The following is a 13,281-nucleotide window of genomic DNA, read 5'->3' on the forward strand; positions in this document are numbered from 1 at the left end:
CACTTCACTCGCAAGAGAGAAGCAACCATATATTTTATTGATATAAGCCAGTGAGATAACAAAGTTCAATGGTGAATGTGACAGGGGTTTAACAAGGTTCAATGACAAGGTACGCTTGATTATGTACTGCATAGAGAACAGGGTCAGGGAGAGTTGCACCTCCCGTAGAGTCACAAGGTGCAGAGAGGGCCCCCTTGCATCCTAAATTCCTTCTCAGAGAGGAGTCTAGGTGCGGCTGGATCCAGACTTGGTCCCAGACTTGGTCAATGGTTTATGTCTAAAGGATTACATATGCACAGTCAAACCTTTATATCACTTAGCCAAGATTTCAAAGTTTCAGTGTGCTTATTCCCAATTCACTTATGAGTATCTGATGCAATAAGGATTCTCTCAACCTGGAGAAGTAACCTTGAGAGGTGTCCCTACTCAAGGGCAGGTCCTGGCATGCAGCCTGCTGCCATGCAGCAAAGCTCAATGGGCTCTGGGCTGTCTACTGTTTATGGAGTAAGATGATTAACTTATAGTCATATTTGCATACCAGATGTATTTTGGTTGGTGCATGCTCAACTAGCCCTCAACTGTTGAGCAAATTTTATAGCCCTTAGCTATTGTGTTGTTATGCGTCTCCCCAGAGTCCCACCTAAGCCGGGTACAGCCATCACAACCACCACTGGTGGCTATTCTTAAGCAGATGGCGGGGGGAAGCACACCATCACGACTGGTCAGCAGAAGAATGTAAAAAAGCCTTTGTTAGAGTATGTACGGTGGTATACAACATGAAAAGAGGTAAAGGCTCAACAGTGCTATCTGTCAACAAAATAAAGCTATGAAAAATAACATTATGCTTAGATGATTTTGAGAAGCCTATTCTGATCCAGATTAATTTGCCAGCTGAGTAAGATCTGAGAATGCTTAAGAAGAGTGAAGAAGTCTGGGATGGATTCACTTAAGTGATGTTTTTACACATTATCTTGGATGGCAGTATTATTCTTTTCCCCAAAACAACCACCAAAGAATTTGGGTGAAACCTATTGTGTACAGGAAGCCACACACAAGGCTGCTCGATCCTGCTTAGTACCAAAGACTACAAACACTTCATTACCTACGAAAGACCAACTAAGACTGTAATTTATTTACATACACCTCAAAATTTTTACAGCAGTTGAAGTATTAAAAAGAAATAACAAAAAATAAATCACATTCAAGATAAACATGGGAATTTCAAGAGATCATATAAAGTAAGTCAGTTTAACGATCTTTGATTTAAAAGGGAGTAATGAAAACTCAGAAAAAAATAGCAATTTGTGAGTTTCTAGAAAACAAAACAAAATGTATATGTACATTTCTTCAGTCAGACACTACAAAAAGCCTTTTTTCTCCACTGCTGAAATCCCCTTTTGGAGTAATGTTTTCATTAAAAGTTAGGACTATTTTCTAATGTCATCAACAATGCAACCAAGCCCCATATTTCTCTCATCTGGAAACACCTTCTGACAAGTACTGTATTAGACATTTTCAGAAGAACTAAGCATCTGTGGAAAGAAGCAGACAAATATGCAGCAAATTAGATTTGCTTGGTTCAAATTATTTGATGAAGTTGATCTGAAAAATTGATCTTCATGCTTCATCAGCATCTTATAGACATCTTGTATACATTCTCCTCCTGGCAGAAGTGCAGAGGAGTAACTTCAATTTCACTTTTCTCCTAAAATATGTAAGTTAAGGACTATTCAGTTGCACCATCATAAATATGGGTTATATAGAAAAGGCATAAAATTTAGATTGCTAGTAAAGTTCATGTACAACCTGACCGTAGTTTTACTTGCTTTCTGTTTATCCTGTAACAGTAATTTTCCTCGCGCACAGACAGCTATTTCCACTGAAAGGAGAAGAAAAAAAAAAAAAAAAAAAAGGAAAAGATGACAGTTTTAACACAGGTCTTTACTTTACTTTATAAAGGACCTGTGGCCCAAATGCATCATCTTGTCCTGGTTTGGACAAACAACATCTCTCTAATTCCAGATTCCCTCTGTGCGTGGGGAAAAAACCCTACTGCTATTCAAACACGATGTTTTATGGCTAGTTCAGTCTGTCTACATGTCAGTCTGTAAAGAAACTAATTCTGGGGCATACATACCATAGATGAAAGTCACACCAAGTAGGAAGCAAAGTATGAGCCAAAGAACTACTAGAGCAAAATAAAAGTTCACTCAAAACACAGATGTAAGTACACACACAAAAAAATCTAGACTAGCATTTAAGGGTTTTGCATGCTATTTCGCATGAAAGTATTAAATACTATTCACCAATGTGCAGACCCAAAAGGCACACTATTGAAAGTGTTCTCCCAGTTTCACATCAAACCATTGACAACTACTTTGTGAACAACTGCAGCTTTTCAAAAACCTGTTTGTTCTAGGTGATATTTTTCCTGGTTGCCTAAGAAAATACGAACAACAAAATCAGAGGCAATGAAAGCAAGCTGAATAAAGTAGGCAGATAAAAATAAATCTACAACCCCCTCCCATCAAATACCGCTTTCCAAAAAAGTGTAAAAAGCACTTATTTATCAATTTCATGCTATTCCAAAAGAGTATTTTCAACTTTATAATAAACTCTGATTAGCTTGAATGTACTCTTTTTCTACCTTATAAGAGAAGTTTTAGAGGAAATAAACCTTTCAAGGAAGAACTGATAAAACAGGCAAGTCATAGTAACTGAATGATACACAAAAATGTAAACAAGGTAACTGAAAGGTTTTAAGTAGAATGCGGACAGTAAATCTTTCTTCCATTTACATTTTGCTTCTATATTTGTGTTACGGACTTACAGGGAGGGAGGGGAAAAAAAAAGTGTCAAAGTTAAGTTTATTTAATTCCCTTGTGAACATCCTGAAGACAAACGTCCTTCGCCAGCCTGCAGGACAGAGCAATTGCCTCATCTCACACCTTAACCTCCAAGCTTGAGTATTTTTGTCGGCGCTTGCTGCGTGTTTGACTCACGCAGCGTTATTACGAGCAGCAAACGGCCCCGAGTCATTTTCTGTTTGAAACACTATAGAATAAACCCATACCGGTACACCTGTGAAAGGAAAATCAATGGCTAAATAAAACACAGTGTAAAAAGTAGCTTTCCTGTCACTAGCAATTAGACACAAAGTAAGAGCGCCAGAAAATCTAGAGTTCTTGTTCTATGTACTAGCTCTACAGTTAAAAACAAGCATTTCCAAAACGGCCCACTTGCAAGAACATCAGAGAAAGCTACTTTTGATGTACAAATACTAGAAGCAGAAAAGACTGTTTACCAGAAAAAAGTTTTAACAGCAACATTTTGAAAAGAAAATAGTAATTTTGTGAATGTTGATGATCTCTGTGTGTTGCTCCCTCTAGTGTAAAAAATACAAAATAACAATCAACAAACATTCAAAATAATCACTGAGTTAGGTAACAAACAGGTTGGTTTTTTTTTCAAAGTAATTCTCTATCCACATTTTTTCCCTAAATATTTGTTAACATGATTTCTCACATTTTAATACAAGAGGAGACAAATTTTCACGTAGCTTGAGCTTCTGATCCCAGATTCTCACTGTATTAGCAGAAAGTGATCATACCAGAAAGGAGTAGTGAATATGCAAATCCACTCCCTGTACTTTCTGCTGCAACACTCCTCAAAAAACCAGTAAGATACAGTCTGGTCTTCCCCCTTTTTTTTCCCCTCCACTAAAATACTAATTTCCATTCCAGCTAACTCTAACAGTTATTAATGGTGTCATAGCAGAACTTGGTCTAAAATGCAGTGAAGCACATTCCAATATGCATGTATTCATCTAACTACTGTATCTGGTCAGGTCCAAGAATTTGGAAATAAAGCAGCTTTGGAGCTTGGACTTCCTTTCCAAAATAGGTATGAAATCCCTTAAAAACACATTACAAGTCACACTGAAAACTAACAAGTTGAAAATAATTTCTCAGACTTTAACCCCATCTGAAGAACCTCTGGATGATACTCAACCTCGGCACGAGAGAGCATGGCAACAGCTGTAGCCGCCGCTGCAGCAGCTTCCTCAGACAGTATCTGGGATGATTTCCATCACGTACACAAAAGAGACCCCAACGTACCCTTTCATGCCAGTTTCATCACACGAATACAGAGTGTGGTTCATTAGGACACTTAACAGGCCTCTCTTAATCAGTGAAGCTCTCCAGCTCAGAATTCTCTTAAGTACATACAGACACCTCTAAGATCAAGGCAGCAAATTCACCTTCTCCAAGAACTGATGGAGCTGTCTCTGAAGATAAAAGCCAGAAAATGCAACTTGGAAGTCTGAGCAAAATTCAAACTAAAGCTTTCACTGAAGACATGGTCAAACAATTTGTTACAGCATAATGAAATCAATGCTCTGCTTTTGTTTTCAAACAAGGAGCTTTTTTCCCCCCTCCTCTGTTGCTACCATCAGAAGCAGTTGAGAACCTGGGAAGCCTTCTCATGAATCATTTTGCAACTGTTGTGTATGCTTTTTCTTTTTTCTGGGAATTGATGTCAAAATTCTTATAAGTACCAAAATATCATCTTCCTACTCCTCTTGCAACTATAATTTCAGCTTTTCTAGGTCTGACAGATCCAAAAAACCATCTTCTCTGCTTGCCAGAATGAGGCTGTGAATCATTGTATCCAGTTTCACACACACCAGATTTGAGTAATTTGTTGGAACACATCTGAAATACGATCTGATGCACGCTGTTTTTTTGGAAGACTTAATAGGCAGTCCTAGCAGATCACAAGTTGTTCTACTGTCTCAATATTGCACAAATGAAGCTCCATTCCCTTCAAAGATGAGCATCGCTAGTACGGCAGATCCTTCAAGTCCCCACGCAGAAGTTCTACTTAAGGCAAACAACCAAATTTTCATTTTAGTTTTGTACCTGATGTGGCTGTTGTTTCTATCACAGCACCTCCACCACAGTCCTTAAAGGACAGCGGCCATCGCTACTCCCCCTAAAGCTGTGTTCACTGTCAAGACTGAGAAACTATCTGCTTGACCATTTGTGAAATTTATCCAACTAATCTTTGTCGTTACTGAAGTCCATTATAGGCAACTGGTCTCAGCTGGTGTAGCCCAACTAGAGTACCTACCACGCAGAGGGCTCAGTAAGGACGATACTGCATGCCACTGCAAGGAAACCCTCAGGTTCTTGCAGTGGTGCCTCTGTAACAGTTCAGTCATGGAGTAAGAGAGTGGGCACTACAGCACAATCTCAGGGGCTAAATTCAGGACAAAATTAACAGTTGAGAAAGAAATTTTATTTCAAGCTTCTAAGGGGGTATTACAAACAATAGAGAGAATAAAAACATTAAAAACTATTTAAAAAGTAATTGTCCCTTTAAAATAAAGACTCAAGCAGGTTTAACAATGAAGTATGCTATTCAATGAAGTTTTAAAAAAAGATTTAAAAAGTACTGGTTTTGCTGTATTTGCTAATCCTTTATAAAAAAAGCTGGGCATAAATACTTCGTGCATTCATATGCATTATTTGGTGTTTCATATTATATAACTTGGTACAGTATTTAAGATATCACTGCAAAAGAGTTCAAACACAGTGCATTTATAAATAATGGAGTCATTATAAATCACATTGCAAACATACCTTGCCATTTTCATTGTTACAAATTCGGTATCTCAGTGAAGGTAGGAATAAAGTAGCTACAACAATCAATATCTTGACTTTATTTTTTTTCTTTTTAATATAAAAATGCAGTTCTGGAAACCCACCCTCCTTCTTCCCCCTGCCCAAACATAATGCTTTACTTCTTAAAAATAAAAATAAAGTACTAATTCTATATACATCACATGTACCATACAAAAATGTATCCAAAGTTTCTATTGCTACCAAAGTGTTCTAAATTAAAAGTTACATAAATCCCCTCATTGGAAACAAAAGATTACAGGTTACAAAAAAATCAAATTACACACAAACCATCAAGTTATTTTATACAATTTCCAATACATTTTTCTCCCAAAGCAAGTTGTCTTCTTATGTGCCTGTATAAAAATGCATATCAATATATTTGTCAATTTTATTTTTCATTATAAAGCAAATTAATACATTTTCTACAATAAATAAAACACAGGGAGGCACACATACCAACAAAATTAAATGAACGGGAGATAAATGGGATATGGTTTTGAAAGAAATAATGTGCTTGCAGGCTTTAAGCCAGGTTTGTTTAAAACAAAAAGAATCTTAAGTTATTTTGGGCAACAATGGAGTGTTTTTGGTGATTTGCAAGTGATGTACATAGTATAATTTTCTTCTTGAAGTCTTTCTCACAAAGTACCCTCCAAAATAATGCAACATCCTTTCTTAAAATACATATTTGTAATTGTAAATTTACATCAATCTTAAATATGTGGTACTTTGTGCAAAGAGCAACGATTTACACAAACATTCAGGAGTCTTTTTCAGAAGCTACAGACCAAGGAAGAAATGATACAAGCAGCACCATATTGTATATGATTCAGGCAAACATATATTTGATGCCATTTTGATATTAGGCTTTAAGATCCACTAAACACCTTAAGCTGGAAGATGGTGCTTAGGTAACTTAACCTCAGAAAGAAACGAAAAAAAAAGTAAAAAGCATGGAAACAAAAACCAACTCCCTCCCCAGCAAAATTATAAAAGGAATTAAAGAGCTACTTCTAAAATCAGAATAAGTTAAGTGTTGAATATACATTTATGTACAATTATGAACACTATGAACAAGACATTTTAACAAGTTTAGTGGAAAATCCTCCAAACTACAACACGATAAAATCATTAATCAATATGGCAATGGTGATTTAGAAGAATTGCTCAACTATTTCAAGTTTGCAGAACTCAGCCACTGAATCAACAATTAAGGGGTTGTATCTTCAATACATTCTTTTAGACAAAGAGGTTCATTAGTAGAGTTCAAGTCTGTGTGGTATCTTCATGCCTCGGTAGAATCTCTGTTAGTCAATATCACTGAAGTCACTGACTGGTTCTCCATGGACTCTACTCAGGTGATTCATAGCACGATCAAAAGCAATTCTTACTGCTTTTCGTATGCTTGAGTTACGACCTTCCATCATTTTTAACTTGTCTATAGTCTCATCTATCCCAAGGGGAACCATTTTGGACTTGGGAAGCCACTGCCTGTAAGAAAGGGTAAAATAAGTATGTTAAATATAGAATAAAATCAAGAAGTTTGTCCAGAAATGTCTACCACACTGTGTTTCTCATAGACCAGATCAGATTTACAATCTTAAATGAAGTGAGAAAATTCTTCTTAAGATAGTACTTACTTGCCTTAAATAACAGGAAATATTAAGAAAGCCTCTTCCACAAAACAAAGAATACATTTCAATTCAGTGATACTTATTTGATGATTGATATTAAATATCAACTGAAAAAAATTAGCATGGAATACTGATGCGGTTTAGTTTAAGAACAGGCAGCAGCAACTAACAATGAACAGGACACAAGGTTAATTTGACAGAGTATTGTTTCTCCTCATTCTTTCATTTCCATTAGTTCAAGGAATTTGCAGATGATGAATTTTTGCCTTACATTTAATACATCTCAATTTGGTCTTTATGGGGAAAGCTACACTGCCAGGAAGTTCTGCTTTTACCCCACAGTATGAAATCTCACTAACTCAGTATTCAGGGTACTCTTCTGTTTTAAGCACCACGAATATCATTAATTGCTGGGCACAGAGGACTGATAATGAAAGAAGCTCTAGATCCCATTCTTCTTGTTAAAGGAAAAGCATTCTAAGTAATTACAAATGTATGAACTAAATTTACTTCATTTCCATAAATGTTTATCTTAATCCTCTTTTCTTATGTTACAGGTATTAAGGAAAACAAAAGTTAGGTAAACGAATGAATATCTATTAAAGTATGTTACTGTAGTCTGCAATTCCAACCCTGCAAATGGCAGAAGCCATGCTTCTGTTTAAAAACTTCAGTTTGGGAATCCATTTGGACTCAAACCAACTGCAAATCAGACAGTAAAGTCTGATATAAAACATTTTCTCCAGATATTTTAACTGAGTAAAACTGTCTCTTGAAATACTGTTTTTTATTAAAGCACTCTAAACTACAACCCCATTGTACTGAGCACACACAATGAAACAAAAAAATGTGAAGAGTCACTGGAATCCTGTGCAACTTAAAAAAGATCATGAAGAAATACCAATTAATTAAGAAAAGAATTGAAGAACAGAGAGCAAGCCAAAGAATCATGATTATTCCAAACAACCTATGGGGACAGGAAAGCAAACATCAGTTCTAAATTTCACGCAGGAAGTTATTTAGGTGATAGCATACTAGGACAGAGAGAGTGAGGAGAATGGCAGCATTTCGAGAACATCACATATGATCAGCTAAAGAGGAAAATGGTATCTGTTAAGTGTAAGCAAATTCAACAGTAAAATTGAGATATAAGGATTTAAAGCTAGCTTGAACTGTGTGGAAACCTGGGGAGGAGACGGATTAAGAACAACACAGGAAAGAAATATGTAACTTGATGAAAGCAAGAAAGAGAGGTAGATGAAAAGCTTCCGTATCTGGCAAACCCCCCTCCCCCCCCAAACAACCAAACAAAAATACACCAAAAAACCCTAACTTTAAAAAAAAAAAAAAAAAACAAACCACAATAAAAAACTAGCAAAAGGGGAAGAGAATATTTTATTGTGTGAATTATCCCTTCAGGCTCCACACAGCATATTGCTGATGCTGAAAGAAATGGAAAAACGGAGTATTTAATGAAAAAATTTAGAAAGGCCTAAGAACATCAAATGACAGTGTTAGTAAAGCATTTAACTAGAGAAATTAAAAATTTGAAGAAAATGCACTTGAGCAGACTGGGGGGGGGAGTGTTGTCATTTGGAAAGCAAAGACTAAAAAAATATTACCTTAAAAAAAATCTGTTTAGCCAAAGAAGCAAATTTATCAGGTCAACAAATTAAACCAGCTTGTAAATCAAACCAAAAGGCTACTCATTTTTCTTATTTTCTTCCAAACTGACCATAAAAAGCTATCTTTCAGTGATGATATGCCTTGGTCCAAGAACAGACTCAAATATGAAATTTTAACATTACAGTTGATACTTCCATAGGAAAGATCATGTTTCGATTTTATTTTAGACTAAAGGCTTTTAAAATTTTAAGTCACTGCATCAAACAATGTATTTCAATAACATACCAACTTCTTTTATTGTCAAAAAATAGTACTAAGAATAGTTTCTCGTCTGATTTGGTCTGCATTTGTTCTCCAATTTTCAGTACATCCAGAGGTGGCACTGGTATAGTAACACCGTTGTGATGGCCAGCAACACGAGGCATCTTAGGGTCAATAATCTATAGAAGAGAAGAAAGGACAGTTCCTAATTTTTAAAACAATGTGATTTATTTTAAGCAGTTATTACAAGTAAAGTTAATGGGAAAAGAATCATAAACTAAACAGCCACTGGACATAAATTTGCTTTGTATTACATACTTACATAACTTCTTGACATAAGATGACTAGGCATAGTGGAGGCCTAGAGCATTTTTCACCTCATCAATTCTTAAAAGTTACATTTGAATTTCACTTAGCACAATTTTGCAGACTGACAAGCAGGTTTCAGAGTGAGAACATTGTACCAGGATTTCTAAAAGCAACTAGTCATAAGCAGCCTCAAATTTTTGTTTTTGAATTTCAGGTATCTTCAAAGAAACAACCTATTTTAAGGTATAAATACTTGCTTCTGCAAAATACAAGCCCCACACTCAAAATCTGGAGGGAAAAAACCCTCTAAACAAGCAAAAAAAAAAAGAAACCCAAACAGAAAAAAAAGAAATCGGAAGTCACTTTCAAGTATCTTGCATATCCAATTTAATGACTCAGTTTTAACCATGCAGTTAGAGTCACAATTTTTTTTCTAAACAAAGGTTGGGAGAGGGGAAAAGATGCTGCTAAAATTAAACTGATCAGGCTGATGGAACAACTCCTTTGTAGGCAGACCACAGCACTGTCAAGCGCCCAGCTTCCACCAAAGAGGGATTATGTTACTTCATGCCTGTTCCGCCCAACTCCTACCCTATAAACCTCTATTGTTTTTCTAGCATCCACACTGGCACCAATCTTAATCCACAGTAAACTGATTATGGGAACTAAATCAACAGAAAGCTAACACTGTGGGGAGTTTACAAATTGGGAGAAGGACTTTCTTTTGACTGAGGTTTAATTCCTCAATCACACTGAGAAACACCAGTGCTGACATAAAGGAGTGGGCAGAAAAGGAGCCCATTTGGTCATGATGAGCTTGTTCTAACACTGAAGTGTTAACACCATTCAAAAGACAATCAAATCATCAAGCATTCATCACTTCACCCAAGAGCGTTCAGGTCACCCACTGAAGGCACTTAAGTGCTCTGAATCTCACCTCCACAGTTTTTATAGAATCATGGAATGATTTGGGTTGGAAGGGAGCTTTAAAGGTCATCTAGTCCAACCCCTCTGCAATGAGCTGAGACATCTTCAACTAGATCAGGTTGCTCAGAGCCTCGTCCAACCTGACCTTGAATGTTTCCAGGCATGCGGCCTCTACCACCTCTCTGGGCAACCTGTGCTAGTGTTGCATCCCCCTCATTGTGAAAAATTTCTTCCTCAGATCTAGTCTAAATCTACCCTCTTTTAGCTTAAAACCATTACCCTTTGTCCTATTGCAACAGGCCCTGCTAAAACCTGACTCTGATTACATTTCCTGATGTCCCCAGAACACATTAAAACAGTCATGACTGCCCAGTCTATTATATAAATCAAGCCATAGTGTATAAACTGTTTCCATAACCCCAAATGCCTAAAGCCAAACACTCAATCAACAACATTTTCTCTGCAAGCTTTGATTTAAGTAAAACTGTGTGTATTTCTCCTAAAATAACATGGGCACAACAGCTTTAAGTTTTCTAGTACATCATTCACAACTGGATGCAACCATTCAATTTATTCTGACTCTACCAAGTTTTTTGCTTCTTTAATGAACTGCAGAATCAGAAGTATTTTTATACTCATTTTGCAGCAGAAAACGTCTTACAGTTCCAACACTAACAAGATGCCTGCCAAATGCTTATTCTGTTGACCCCTTAAAAAATAATATAAATTGCAGAAGCAAAGACTACTGAGACAGATGCACTGGTTTTGGTTGGGATAGAGTTGATTTTCTTCATAGTAGCTAGTATGGGGCTATGTTTTGGATTTGTGCTGAAAACAGCATTGATAATATACGGCATGTTTTCATTATGGTTGAGCAGTGCTTACACAGAGTCAGGGCCTTTTCTGCTTCTCACACGACCCCACCCTGGGGTGGTGAGACCAGAGGTTAGAGTGGACACCGCGAGGACAGGTGACACCAACTGACCAAAGGGATATTCCATACCATATGGTGTCATGCTCAGCATATAAAGCTGGGGGAAGAAGAAAAGAGGGGACATTCGGAGTTACGGTGTTTGTCTTCCCAAGAAACCATTATGCATGATGGAGCCCTGCTTCCCTGGAGATGGCTGAACACCTGCCTGCCCCTGGGAAGTGGTGAATGAATTTCTTGTTTTGCTTTGCTTGTGTGCATGGCTTTTGCTTTACCTATTAAATCGCTTTTCTCTCACCCCACAAGTTTTCTCACTTTTACCCTTCTGATTCTCTTCCCCATCCCACCAGCTGGGAGTGAGCGAGCAGCTGCGTGGTGCTTAGTTGCCATCTGGGGTTACACTGTGACAACAGATATTGCACATCTCAAAAGATGGGTAGGGTAGCAGACATTATTGACTCAACATCTGGTATTGCAATCATTTTACAAACTGATGTATGGTAAAGAGGGCAGAATAATCCACCTTTATTCATGCTGAATGGGAGTTTATCAATTACCTTAAGCTCATGCACAGATACTTTCAGATCAGAAACGGTATCACTTGTGTACGGAACCTATGTACTTACCAGAGCTGGGTAAGAGGGGTATCCACTGCATTTGGCCCATACTACTTTTAGAGGCTCAAGAACAGATGTTGCAGCATCAGTTGAAATCCACATACTGCTATGCCCAACTTCTACAAACAAATAATAATTAAATATAAAATTGTTAAAGAATGAAAATTCAGACAAATCTTCTGCAGTTCTTAATTTTCCTCAGCAATATCTCATAACTGTTAGAATCCAAATACCAATACCACCTTTCAAGCACACACCAATAAAAAGTAGGTAATGTTCATAACAGCTCTTTAAAGGTAATGTTAATACCAGTACTTTAATCCAAACATACAGATAAAGTTTTTAAGACACTTCTAGAAACAGGCTATCTTAAACACCTTAATTCTCAGAAAGCACGTTTGCAAAATTCTAATAATCTTTTCCCATTGAAAAAAGCTCAAAAGAAAACATAAAATTATGGTACTCCAAATAACCAGTTTCTTTTGAAACTACAACAACAATCCTGTCAAAGAGGTGATGGTATTGAAAATGCAAGTTGCATGGTATGTTTCCAAGGCATTAGATGTAACAGTACAATTAGCACCTGAATGCTTGTCTGGTATACTTTTCTATTCTTATGCATAAGTTCTAATCGACATTTTTATTTCTATGTATTTATTTATTTTTAATCATCCCTCTTGGTCTTTCTGCCCATCTTTTCCCTGCAGCAGAGTTCAAAAAGACCAACGGTGTTTGAAGAAGCAGCTGTAACAGTAGGTTTTTTCCTTCTCAGCTGGCAGCATAATAGAAAATGGAGTTTACGTTACTGCTTGCTTCTACCAGAATCCTTCATTATCTTCTCTATTGCTCATGACTGGATTGAAGCATGAGACATATAAGCCATTCAGTCAACCAGAACCATGACTGGCCCCCTAAGACACACAGGGATATGGTCAAGAGACTGGGCAGAAGACAGTAAGTTATCCTCTCAAGATGAAACTGGGGGTGGAAAAAGTAGGAAGAAGGGAATGAAAGTTCTCAAGCTGTAAAAATGAGAAGGTACTCCGGTACAGGGGAAATGTGGTACCAAAATGCAGTTCAGAGGTTACTACTGCACTTCACAGTAAGGCAACGCTTGACAGAAGTAGCTCTCTACTTGTCAAAATACGATTTATTCCTCAATTCTTCCCAGTCTGTTACCATTTAAAATAGGCAATGCTTATTTATAATGAAATGTGGCATGCAGATCTATGTTCCACCTCAACATCACAAAAAGCACTGGAATAAAAGTGTTTTCAAACCTTGTAAGA

At 37.0% G+C, this 13,281-nt stretch overlaps 1 protein-coding gene across 1 annotated transcript; it reads right to left on the reverse strand.

Moving 5' to 3' along the window:
* Positions 1 to 5,267: 5,267 nt before the first annotated feature.
* On the reverse strand, positions 5,268 to 12,106 carry LOC104621659 (bromodomain-containing protein 1-like). The gene is made up of 3 exons (XM_010288201.1): positions 12,002 to 12,106; positions 9,233 to 9,387; positions 5,268 to 7,178 (listed from the first exon to the last, which is right to left on the reverse strand). The coding sequence occupies exons 1-3, from the start codon at positions 12,092 to 12,094 to the stop codon at positions 6,995 to 6,997; spliced, it is 432 nt and encodes a 143-aa protein (XP_010286503.1). The 5' UTR covers positions 12,095 to 12,106; the 3' UTR covers positions 5,268 to 6,994.
* Positions 12,107 to 13,281: the final 1,175 nt, after the last annotated feature.

Source organism: Phaethon lepturus, unplaced genomic scaffold (assembly GCF_000687285.1).
Source record: "Phaethon lepturus isolate BGI_N335 unplaced genomic scaffold, ASM68728v1 scaffold18230, whole genome shotgun sequence".
Classification (NCBI taxonomy): Eukaryota; Metazoa; Chordata; class Aves; order Phaethontiformes; family Phaethontidae; genus Phaethon; species Phaethon lepturus.